This window comes from Hypanus sabinus, chromosome 4 (assembly GCF_030144855.1).
Source record: "Hypanus sabinus isolate sHypSab1 chromosome 4, sHypSab1.hap1, whole genome shotgun sequence".
Taxonomy (NCBI): Eukaryota; Metazoa; Chordata; class Chondrichthyes; order Myliobatiformes; family Dasyatidae; genus Hypanus; species Hypanus sabinus.
Window position 1 is genome coordinate 144,140,560 of NC_082709.1, and position 13,198 is coordinate 144,153,757.

At 36.7% G+C, this 13,198-nt stretch overlaps 1 protein-coding gene across 4 annotated transcripts in view; it reads left to right on the plus strand.

The window, feature by feature from the left end:
• The window catches only part of usp9 (ubiquitin specific peptidase 9), a 269,594-nt gene that overhangs the window by 166,693 nt on the left and 89,703 nt on the right, over nt 1–13,198 (plus strand). For 3 of the 4 annotated variants that reach the window (XM_059968262.1, XM_059968261.1, XM_059968260.1), the window contains 3 exons: nt 913–1,191; nt 1,688–1,813; nt 12,094–12,111. In XM_059968262.1, the coding sequence (XP_059824245.1) occupies nt 913–1,191; nt 1,688–1,813; nt 12,094–12,111 (423 nt within the window). The remainder of the gene's footprint in view (nt 1–912; nt 1,192–1,687; nt 1,814–12,093; nt 12,112–13,198) is intronic. The other variant, XM_059968263.1, reaches the window with a different exon arrangement.

Sequence of the window (13,198 nt, forward strand, 5' to 3'; positions counted from 1 at the left end):
TATTAAGGACCCCCAACCACCAGGGAATGTCCTTTTCTCACGGTTACCATCAGGAAGGAGATACAGAAGCCTGAAGGCACACATTCAGTGATTCAGGAACAGCTTCTTCCCCTCTGCCATCTGATTCCCAAATGGGCATTGAATCTTTGGAGACTACCTCATTTTTTTAAATATACAGTATTTCTGTTTTTGTACATTTTTAAAATCTATTCAATATACATAATTGATTTACTTATTTTTTTCTCTCTGCTAGATTATGTATTGCATTGAACTGCTGCTGCTAAGTTAACAAATTTCACGTCACATGCTGGTGATAATAAACCTGATTCTGAGTTGATTTACAAACAGAGGCAATGTCTAGTTAGACTCCTAGTTAGTGAGAAGAGGTTGATCGATGATGGGGCAAAATTATTGTCAACAGAATGAGTTGTAATGTAAAAGACAAATCAAATCAAAAAAGGAGAATACAGGATTGAAGGTATTAGATTTGAATGCGTGTAGTAAATGCAAAAAAGTTGATGAACTTTAGTGCAGTTACAGTTTGGTATGTATGATGTTGCAGGTATGGCTGAATCATGGCTGAAAGAAGGCTATAGCTAGGAACTTAATGTTCAAGGATACATAGTGTATGGAAAGGACAGGCAGGATGTGCAATTTATGCCTCCCTCTGTTTCTTAACCACTTTCTAAACTTCCTTATTCAGTATGATGCATTCATTCTTTCCAAAATTGTAAAAGGTAACATTGAAAACATGATGCTTTATTTTAGCAAGCCTATTGAAAAATTACTTCACTAAATACAATATTTACATGTTAAATTAATCACTAAGTTGCAGAAGAGTAGTGACTTAATTTGTATTAAAAGATTTGTAAGAATTTGCTTTCCATCTTAAATTATTACATTTTTTTGCAGGTAGTATATGCTTTGTTGATGCCTGCCAGTGCACCTTTGGGAGAAGATGCAAGTGATTTTCAATACAACTTCTTAAAAAGTGGTGGTGTGTCCCTTGTTTTAGGGATGCTTACAAGGAATAATTTCCTGCTAAATGCTGATGTGGAGACACGAAGGGCTGCCTATCTCAATGCACTAAAAATAGCCAAATTATTGCTCACAGCTGTTGGTTATGGGCATGTTAGAGCTGTGGCAGAAGCATTTCAGCCCGTTGTGGAAGGATCAAGCACTGTTTCACCAGTATGTATCTTTCGTAATCTAAAATTTTGTTGAATTTGTGATCATTCTGTTTGCGGCAACAGAGTGATGGCTTTTCCTGAAGGACATGGAACACTGGCAGTGTGATGTTTCTATTAATTTTATTAGCCGAAGCAAAACATTGTATTCATGGAGACGCATTTGCTTCATTGATAAAGTGTCAGCAAAATGACTTTACTGTAGATTGGTCTCCTCTGAATTCTGAGGGAAGATGGGGAATGATCCTGACCAAAATCCTTTCTAGTCTGATTCTAAATGTATAGTTTTCAATATTATCAACACAATTTTTGTTGGTACACTTGAATTTGTATTTTCATTTTATTGAGGTTTGATTTGTGAAGCTAAGAATATTTTTGAAGACTTAATTAAATTTAGTAGGTTAATAATGGAAGCATAATCTAAATTTTCTTGTGTAAATTTTGTATTGTTCAAGTACACCTTGTGCTATGCAAACTTTGATATTTTGATTTATTAACAGATAAACCATGCTACTCATAGCCAAGCTGTAGTTCTACAAAATGCACTGCACAACATTCCTAATCCTACTTCAGACTGTATGTTGAGAAATGTAGCCATTCGCCTTGCCCAGCAGATTTCAGATGAGGTATGTTTTTCTCTTGTGATTTTGGTTAATACATGAAACAATGAATTTTTAATGCCTAAATATATTTAATATTAAATATAGCTGTAATGCCAATGATCTCTCCATTGGCACTGCTTATTTTTTAATTCTTGTCTTTTATTGTTTCAGAAGCTCCATAAATCTATATAAAACTTGAATTAATCATATGATCAGCAATTTTACTTTTTGGAGACTATATTTTCTGTGAATTAATACATAAATTACTTTAATAAAATGTTTTTAAATACTTATACATTTAAAATAAGATTACTTTTTTATAAAATTATGGAAAAATTGTAACTATTGGTTAGATAGCTACTATTGTGAAACTTTAATTATAAACATGTTGATTTGTGGAAATAAAAACCAATATATGAATATACACATGATCTGCCTGTGAAACAGAGGAAGCCCTTCTCTGTTCTTGATCAAACTGTGCCACGTATCAATTTGAAGATAAATGAAAGGGTAGAAAATGAAGTCTGTATTTTAAATTTGATTTTGGAATTCCATTAACAGCTTGGTTAACACGATACTGCTTTCACTCAACTGCTGAAAAATACTTGATCAAATATTAATATTAGTATGAGGAAAAACTTGATTTGGCATCAACAACTTCTGTATGGGTTCTCAGTCAAATGATTGAATCTAGCTTTCATATATTGACACCTGATTGCAAGAATTTATTAGTGATGTCGTTTCTTGATTAGGCACATATTGGTCAGTAGTTGGAAATGAAGAATCAATTTTGATTCCCATCTAAGTGCAGAATATCACCATTCAAAAAAAAACACAATGGAAATAGCACACATTAAATTGTGCAACTCATAGAAATACTGCCTCACAGATCCAGAGACATTAGTTCAATCCGAATGTTAGGTGCTGTTTCTGCACAGTTTGTGCACGCTCTGTGACCGCATGGGTTTACATTGGTAAATTAGTTTATTATTGTCATGTGTACCAGGTTAAAATGGAAACCCTGTCTTGCATGCTATTCATACAGATCTGTTCATTACAGCAGTACATTGAGATAACACAAGGTAAAACAATAACAATGCAGAATAGTGTTAGGGCCACAGAATATGCTGTACAGATGGACAATAAGGTGCAAGGTCATAACAAGGTCATTTGTGATGTCAAAGGTCCAACTAATTGTACTAGGGATCCATTCAATTGTCTTCTAAGAAAGGGATGGATACTGTCCTTGAACCTAATGGTATGTATTCTCAGGCTTTTGTATCTGCTGACAGTGGCAGTACAGAATGTTTAAGGTGGTTAGGATATTTAATTATGGCGGCTGCTTTACTGAAGGAGCAAAAAGTGTAGACAATCCATGGATGGGAGGCTGGTTTCATGATGTGGACAGAGTTCCACACAATTTTCCACAGTTTTTGCAGTCGCACAGTTGCTATACCAAGCCAAGGTGCATCATTGAAAACTGGATGAGGCTCAAAGTGGACATGCTAATTTTTTTTGCCTTCTGAGGAAATAAAGGTGCTGGTGAGGTTCTTGACCATGATCTCCAGTGTTTAGGTAAGCAATAGAATCTGGGGGAATTTGAGACCAAGAATGGGATTAATGTAGTAGTGTAAATGGCTGTTGGTGGTTGTCATTGACTGAATGGCTTTTTCCATGCTACACCTCTTTTCTTTTATGGCAATCACAGTGTTTTCTTTACAGTGCAAACTTGGGTGCTGCATTTTATGTAAAGAACAGTTAACTAAGGCATGTGTAACATACTTAGCATTCCAGTGGTTTCAGTAAACACTTCCATCAACTGATCTGCAGTCCTGAAAAAAAATGTATTTTTCTTTGGATGGTTGATTATGGGAGACTAATGGAGAAAATAGCTTAATTTTTTGGAATGGTTGGGCTGGACTGATTTAGTTGGCCAGGAGAAGTAGTAGCTTTCCCAAGACGGAATAGTTTTCGTTTAGGGAATTCTTTTTCCATCTGGTTTACTGTTCCAAAATAGATGCAGCTATTTAAATGATGTCATGTTTTAAATGACAGCTAAGGCAGTCAATTCTCATAATATTATTGTAAGATAATATTTGTAAAAGTTGTGTAAAAGTTTGTAAATATTTATTTGTTTTTCTCGGTAAGTGCTGCTGCTAAGATATGTTTGTGATGCTGCTGCAAGTACGCTTTTCATTGCACCTGTGCAAACATGACCTTTTGAATATGACATTAAACTCAGCTTTGACCTCAATCTTTTAGTTTTGAATCACTGCCCATTTGCCGCCAGAATGCCTCTTTGTTTATTTACAGTTGGGAAGAGGTACATTATCAGTTTATGAATGTACAAATTAGAAGCAAGAGGAGGCCTGTACTGCGATTGAATGAAACACTGCCCTATCTGGTTGTTAATTCAACTCCACATTTAATTGTACCTTTAGAAATGTGAGCCCATGCTGTATGGTCGTACCAGCTTTCTTGTAATCAATTTGATGTTTTCACAGTAAACCTGCTAACATGTCAGGGTAGTCAGAGCCCAGGAGAATGTTTGTCGTTAGAATGACGTGGCTGATGTGAAATTTTATCTGTATGTTTACTCTTGTGGCAGGCACATTAGAGGTCTTGTTTGTTTATCCAATAAAGATGTTTTGTTAGGTTGTGAAGAAGATAGATGTCTTTTATGCTCAACTTCATTGATTACACCTTCATTGTGCTGTTGTATCCAAAGCTGGCTGGCATCTGAATGGTATGGCATTTTCTCGCCATGATTAATATTTTACCATTGACTTTAAGTGGATCTAGCTATTATGCATAATTGCTAGATCTTCTATTTACAAGCATGGTCACATAGCTACTCCCTGACATTTCCAGCAATTTGGGTTAAAACCTGACCTTTGATGCTGTCCGTACTGAGCTTATATGTTATCCCTATGAATGGACAGATTTCTTTCAAATCATCCAGTTTCCTCTCCTATCTCAAAGCCAAATGGGCTGCTAGGTATGGAAATGAATGCCAAAATCTGTGTTTATGGTGGGGTTGGGGGTAGGTAATTGATAAAAATGTGGAGAGAAGGTTGCAGGAAAAATCATTGGAAGAATTGAATTTCTCTGAATGGGTCAAATGTTCTAAGGAAATATGAAATTGTGCTCCAAAGTTTTAGTATCGAAAATAAAGGATTAAATTGACATGAGTTTTTAAATTGCAACTTATCATTTGGCATGATCTTTCTATAGGAATCTTAAGACTTATCTGGCTAATACTGCCAGCTTGATGTTTTGTCAAATTCTTTTTGGTCTCTGATAGTTCTGAGCATCGTAAATGACTGTAGTTTATAGCTGTAATGCCAATTGCTGACTTTTTCAATTGTTTCAGAGGCCCATATCCATATAAAACTTGAGTTAATCATACTAATTAATCGCTGCCTTTTATGATTAATCATTGATTATAAAAGACACTAGTATCTTTTGGAACCTATATATTTCTGTAACTTAAATATTGGAGAGTAATTTACTGTAAAATAAATATTTATGAATCAAGTTCAGTTTATTGTCATTTAACCATACACATGTATACTGCCAAATGAAACAACATTCCTCCAAATTAAGATGCTCAACACAGTACATAAAACTCTCACATTCAACACATAAAGTAAAATTACTACAAATAAATTAAAATAACAAGGTGTATTTATGACAAAAGTTACAAAGTAATTAGAATAACACTACTGGCACTTCATATGTGGTAATACCTGGGTGGTGCAAGGAGTTTAGTAGTCTTACAGCCTGAGGGAAGAAGCTATTTCCCATCCAAACAGTTCTTGTCCTAATATTACACTACCTCCTACATAATGGTAGCGTGTCAAAGAGATTTTTATACAGATGGGAGGGATAATTGACAATGCTAAGAGCTTGCATACGAGGTGCTCCTGGTAAATATCTCTGGATTTAAGGAAGACCCCAGTGATCCTCTCGGATTCTCACAATCCATTGTACAGACTTGCAGTCAGATACCTACAATTGCTGTACCAGATGGTAATGCAGCTGGTCAGTACACTCTCTATGGTGCTCCTGTAAAAATGAGTTAGTGTGAGTGGGGTGGGGTAGAGGGGTCCCTCACTCACTTTAATCTTCTCAGAATAGAGAGATGCTGCTGTGTTTGTTTAACCAAAGAGATGGTGTTGATTGACCAGGTCATTTGTTCAGACTTGTTTCTCCAAACTCTCCATGGAAGAGATACTTATGTACAGTGAGGAGTGGTCACCTTCCTAAAGTCTATAATCATCTATTTGGTCTTGTTACACCATTCTACCAACTACTCTGCCTCCTCTCTGTACGTTGTCTTGTCTTTGTTGTTGATGAGACCAACCACTGTTGTGTCACCAGAGAACTTTATGGTTCAGCTTGAACTGAATCTGAAATTTGATTCACTGCTTTGACTGTAGATAAGCTGCACACCTAGTGTAATTCTTCAGTTAAACTGCTACTGAATTGTTCTAGTTGGATTGGTTTAGTTATTTGATACTGATATAGTTGCCTGACTGTTAAATCAGATACATACAATTAGCTTGAAAATTATGATACACTTTATTTCTTATGTGATGAAAGTTAGTATGGAACCTACTATGACAGGAGGTGTCTGGTGAGTCGGTGAATGGGTAGTTTGTGGTGCACTTGCTTGCCTTGTATATGCTGGGATTCTGTATACTTCTGGTGCAAAGTCTTGAGGTTTTCCGTGATCCCAAAAGTGCTCCTCCATTATTAAAGCCAACACAGATCAGGGACTCTCAGGTAATTATGGATGCTGCAGTTTTCAAGCAGCTTTGAAAACATTGAGTCTCTCAGTTGTTCCCCTGCTAACTTTTTGCCATGACAGAACTCTGTAGGTTGTGACGGTTTCAGAAGTTTGGTGTTAAGTAGATAAATGATGTGACCTATCCAATGGACCAGTAAGTCTATTTATTCAGGACTTCAGCATGACAACTGTTGGCCAAAGTGAGAATTTGGAAGAGTTTGCTTGGAAGTTTTGCTTCATAATAATAATAACTATTTATATAGCACCCTACATCTATTAAGATGCAAACTCAAAGTGCTTTACATAGATTGTAAAGATAAATCAAAATGGTCATAAAAATAGAAGACAATAGTAGAAATCGTAAGTGAAAACAAACTTTATACAGAATAAAATGTAATTGAATATACCAAATTATATAAATGTTATCAACATCAGCAAGCTTTAAATAATCTTATAAGTGGGCCAAATTTTTAAATAGTAGGCTTTTAGATCTGTTTTGAAACGGTCCATAGTTCCAGCATGGCAGACCTCAATTGGTACAGTCCTCCAGATTTTTAGTGTAAGAGCAGAAGGCTGCATCTTCAGTTCTTGTATGCTTGGCTCTAGGAACACTAACCAAACCAATATTCGCTGATCTAAGATTACGATAAGGGATGTAAGGGGATAGACACTCCACTATTTAGGAAGGAGCTAGATTATTCAGAGTCTTGTATACAATTAAAAGTATTTAAAAATCGATCCTAAAGGACGTTGGCGGCGTGTGCAATGATACTAAAACAGGTGAAATGTGCTCAGATTTTTTTTTCTTTGGTTAAGGTTCCTGCTGCTGCATCTTGAACAAGCTGCAGCTGATTTATATATATCTTTATTAGGCAGCCTTGAAAAGAATACATTACAGTAGTCTAATAGGCTAAAAGCAAAAGTGTATATCAATCTTTCTGGATCTTGAGTTGTTATAAGAATACATATGGTCCAACAGTTGGAAGCATATCAAAGACCAAAGTTTCCTGGAAAAGCTGAGAAAGTACTTATTTGTAAAAGTCAAAGATAAAATTCTTGCTAATGACTGATTGAAACTAATTGAAGAATTTGAAAGTATCAGCAATCATCAGTGTCACAATGAAAATCAAGGTTTGGAGGATGCAATTGTTGCAACCATTCTATGAAGGCAGACCATTGCCTGCACTAGATGTGCTAATTTTGTTCATAGTCATAGAAAAGTACAGCACTGAAACAGGTCCTTGGACCTATCCAGTCCACGCCAAAACAAGTTAGGCTGCCTACTTCCATTAACCTGTACCAGGACCATAATCCTCCATACCCCTACCATCCATGTACCTATCCAAACTTCTTTTAAGCATTGAAATTGAGCTTGCATGCACCACATGCACCAGCAGCTCATTCCACATTTGTGCAACCCTCTTGGTGAAGTTACCCTTCATGTTCCCCTTAAATGTATCACCTCTCACACTTAACCCATGACCTCTTTTTATAGTCCCACCCAACTTCAGCAGAAAAAGCCTGCTTGCATTTACTCTGTCTTTACCCCTCTTAATTTTGTATACCTCTGTCAAACTTCCTCTCAATCTTCTACGTTCCAAGGAATAAAGTCCTAACCTATTCCGTCTTTGTATGGTCCTCCAGACCCCGCAACATCCTTGGAAATTTCCTTTGTACCCTTTCAACCTTATTTACATTGTTCCTTTAGGTAGATGACCAAAACTGCACACAATACTTCAAATTAGACCTCAACAATGTCTTGTACAACTTCAGTATAACATCCCATCGCCTGTACTCATTTCTTTGATTTATAAAGGCCATATGTGCCAAAACTTTCTTTACGACACGATCTTCTTGTGACGCCAGGTAGATTCATTTACAATCAAAAGAACAAGGCAGGGTGCTGGCTGTGTATGCGATAATGACAGTAAAACCTGTGACAGGAGTTTTTTTTTGAAGTGGAGAAGCCTTTACACTGGGACATTGCACTCGCAACCTCAGAAGTCTGGGTCCAGTGATATGAGTAGCCCTCACAACCAAGGGATCTTCGTTGAGTGCAGTGGATAGTCATGATGACTTTTGTTCCTTATTGTGTCCTTCACTGTCAACGAAGTGTTGCAGAACCACCTTGGCTGTAGGATCTCACTATTGATCTCATTGCCTAGTCCATTGTTGTTGACTTCACATACTAGGACTGGCATGTTCCTATTTCGCAGAAGTATGAGGCTGGTCAGCTACCCTCATCTGTTTTTAGCCCACCTGTCAAAGCTGTTTTCCAGGGTGGGCACCTATCATATACTATAACAGCTACTTTGAGCCACAGGTGAGAGCCGAGTGTCTCTTGGAGACCAGTGGTGAGTGAGCTGCCCCAGACTGGACACACAAGCCCCTTCACTAGAGGTGCTACGCTTCCCTGGATGCCCTATGCATGTCTGCTTACAGGGGATGAATTCCTACATCGATAACTTAGGAACTAATATAGAGTTTTATAGTACCACTGTAGTATTGTTTGTGTTCTAACTTGATCTGTATTTCATTAAAATACTGAATTTGTTACTCAGCTAACATGGTAGTTTATCTTTTTTTATATACCTTTTTAACAATTTACATGAAACTTCACCTCTTTCGGGTGGCCACTTAATTGGGCTAAAATTTACTGGTCCTCATGTCCTAATTAACTGGAATCCACTGTGTGTGTGTGTGTACACGCACGCATACAGTCAGCCTTTATCCGCGGGGGATTGGTTCCGGGACACTCCACAGATACCAAAAAACATGGATGCTCGAGTCCTCTATTTAACCTGTCTCAGTGCGGGTCTTTAGGACCCAGGGGAGCTCCGGACCCACCGCCCACAGCTGCTGCTGAATCAGCAGTGTTTCTGTTTTGTTGACGGAAAATGATCCCAATTGAAAATAAAATGGAAATAATAACACGATTGGAAAGAGGTGAAACTCCATCGGTCATTGGAAAAGCGCTAGGCTACAGTCAGTCAACGATCAGAACTATTTTAAAGGATAAAGTGAGAATAATGGAGCATGTTAAAGGCCCTGCCCCAATGAAAGCTACAATTATTACTAAGCAACGCAATGGTTTAATTATTGAAATACCAATGTTTCTTAAGTACTTTATATGCATAGAAAGGTGAAATATATACTAAGACAAACATTTGACTAACTGACACTAAATAATACCTGATGCACCTGTTCCGACTTACGTACAAATCTGACTAAAAGACTGCCTGTATTTTAAATCATCTCTAGATTACTAATAGTACCTAATACAATGTAAATACTATGTAAGTAGTTATTATACTGTATTGTTTAGGGAATAATAATAAGAAAAATAAGTCCGTACATGCGCAAACAATGAATGTTGGAGAGAGAACTTCCAGATTTTTTTTTCGATCCCAATCCGCGGTAACCTACACATATCCTCCTGTATACTTTAAATCATTTCCAGTTTACTTATAATACCTAATACAATGTAAGTGCTATGTCAATAGTTGTTATACTGTATTGTTTAAGGAATAATGACCAGAAAAAAAAGTCTGTACATGCTCAAATGACGAGTGCTGGAGAGAGAACTTACAGGTTTTCCCGATCCACGGTTGGTTGAATCCACACGTGAAAAACCTGCAGATGAGGAGGGCCAACGGTACATATGTATGACACGTGTGTGTGTGTCTGTAGCACACACGCACACTATTATACTTGCCACAGCATCACAGACATAGCATTTGAAATACGACATTCATAGCAAAAACAAATTAAACAGAAATGATAAACTATAGAAGAAAGAACACAATTAGAATAAAAAAGAAGACAATTGTAGTGCAAAGTGGTCATGGTGTTACTACAGTGAGGTAGTAATTAGGGTTGTACAGCATAAACTTCCCTGAATTTGGTCCAAATTTCCATTATAACTCAAGCTACAGAGGATGTTTGGTAAAAGAAATGGAGAAAAATCACTGTTCTTGGGCTGTTCTCCAGAGTTGATACAGGGAAGAAGGATTTTTATTGTGCATCTATTATAAGATAACTCATAAGGAGTACGAAGGAAATTTTGAGGAGAAAGAGGGAATGAAGCTAAGATTGAAATATTTTAGAATAGATACAAGCAGAACAGGATTCCAGTGGCATACTGCAATCAGTTGACATTAGTACATGATTGCTAGTTTCAGGTTAAGTGATTGTATAATTTCTGTGTTTGACTGAACATGGCTGTTAGCCAAATTACATCTTCAATAAATCAAATTAGCAACTAGTGGTGAAAGAGACAAATTAAACTGTTAGGAACATAAATGGCAATAACAAAAAAATTCCAGGGGGACAATAAAATGGAGGGAAAAACCCAGAAGTTCGTTCATTGAAAGAAAGAGAACAGGGAATAAATGTGGTTTTCATTGTTCATGTTGGTTAGGTAAGTTATTGAAGGAGGAGTAGGGAGACTTTGGAAGATAAACACAGGCTGAAATCTGTTGCTTTGATTGGAGAAACACAACAGAGGCTAATGTCATTATATGGTTTGTTCTATATATGTATGTATGTGTATATACACACACACACACACACACATATATATATTCAAGTTGCTGGCTGGTGGCGTAGTGGCATCAGCACTGCACTTCGGGGCGAGAGGTCGCAAGTTCGAATTCGGCCAGCTCCCTTGCACGTTCTCCACCCGTGCCTGGATTGAGTGTCAAGCTAACAACTCGACCGCGTTTTTAAAAAAAAGACCTGGAGAGGGAGGGGCCCTGCCCTGCTAGGCTTCAGATGCTCAAGATACGCCGTACGATGAACAATCACCAAAAGATCGGTGCAAAAAGCTTGTCATGACGGCGCCCCGATGACTCCACCAGGAGTTAAGGGCGTACGCATGCACACACGCACACACAAGTGGTATATTTTACAAATGTGGTTTCTTAGTATTTACCATTTAATAGTCATATTTCTTCGATCCAGTATGTTTATTTTACATCTTATCTAGATTAGAACTCAAATGTGCAGCTGCAAGAAAGTTGCAATGTAAACTGCTTTAAAATAGATTAATAATCAAATAAAAGCCAACAACTGTTAAGCCGTAGGGTTTGATTTTTAAACAAATGTATGGTTATTCATCTCAAAAGTTTGTGGGATGATACTGTGTCCTGTTTGCTACCTGATTTGTCTAATAGAAATATTGGTTCATAATTCAATTATGTTAAGCATTTTTGTATTTTAAGTACAATGTGAATTCAAACAGTATGACTAATTTGGTTATTATAAATCAAAGCAAAAGTTTTTACTTTATTTGACCACACTGTGTATTTTGGCCATTTGTACACATAATTTACTTTAAAAAAATGTTCATAATGTGTGAACCTGATGTAGCTTTAATATATCATTACTGTGGTAGTTTAAAGCTGGTCAAAAAAATTATCTGATTAAGATTAATTGATGCTGTTCAAGTGCTGTTACTGAGATTTTAATTGCTTTTTTCCCTCCAATTTTTTTCATTCTTCCTCTCCTGTAGGCACTAACTCATGCTGAGGTACGGTTCCATGGGTTCTGGACATTTTGTAATCTTGCTTAAGTGCTCATTCTTGACATGGGCCTAGGTAGTGCTGTCAGGCTGTTTGACATTGGAGGGCAACTCAACTGACTGTGCCTGTCCTCCTCCTATATATCCTTTGCATGTTTTCCAGCAAATGATGGCTATGGGTAGCAAATAGAAGCAGGAAGTTTTAAGTTCTCTTCCTCCATTAAACTGGGTGGCTGAGATCAACTGTGGTGTCCTTTACGCCCCTGTTCATCAGCTAACTCAGCATAAACTGGGGCTTCAGATTTGTTTGGATGAATGGAATTACAAGGTAGTATATTTAGAAATAATTTTATCTTTGATAATATTGATAGCGAACTTTAAAAAAAAGTCTTGGTGTGATTATTGAACTAGGCTGACCAAAAGGGTCCTAAATTTGATTCCTGGTCTGTGCTAAGTTAGCTGATCCCAACTAGAGCAGATGAGATGCTATCATTGGCTTCAACACTCCCATGATACTGACAAAAATGTGGTTGTGCCGCTATTCTTGATTCTCATTTAGTGATGGAAATATATAAATAAGTTTAAAATTAATAGTTGATGGCTTAATGATATGCTTATACTTGTTAAAATCAAGGGAAACCTTATCCCTATTGTCTTCAAAAATAAGACAAAGATATTTGCAATTGGGATGTTGAACTTGAAAGACAGAGTCTGGAATATTAATACCATGTATCTTTTAGCACCATTATAATTATCAAACTATTAATAGGTATTTCACAGTCTATATAGTCAATCAAGTTAGAAGTTATTGCAGCATACCTGCTATGGACAAAGAACTTAAAATTATAAACTTAAAGAAACATCATAAATAAGATCACAAATGGGCATCAAATTATGTAGTTATTTGTTAATTTAAATTATTTGTTACATGACGCAAGGTACGTACCTTGTTCTGATCTGTAACTTTAAAGTTTTATACTGAAATTATGCTTGACACAACAGGTTAATGCATTATTTTTCCATCTTAACTGCTTAATTGCAGTTGGTTGTTGTATTCTTGGTGTTTTAAATTGGGAGGATTTGGAAGCCTTGACCC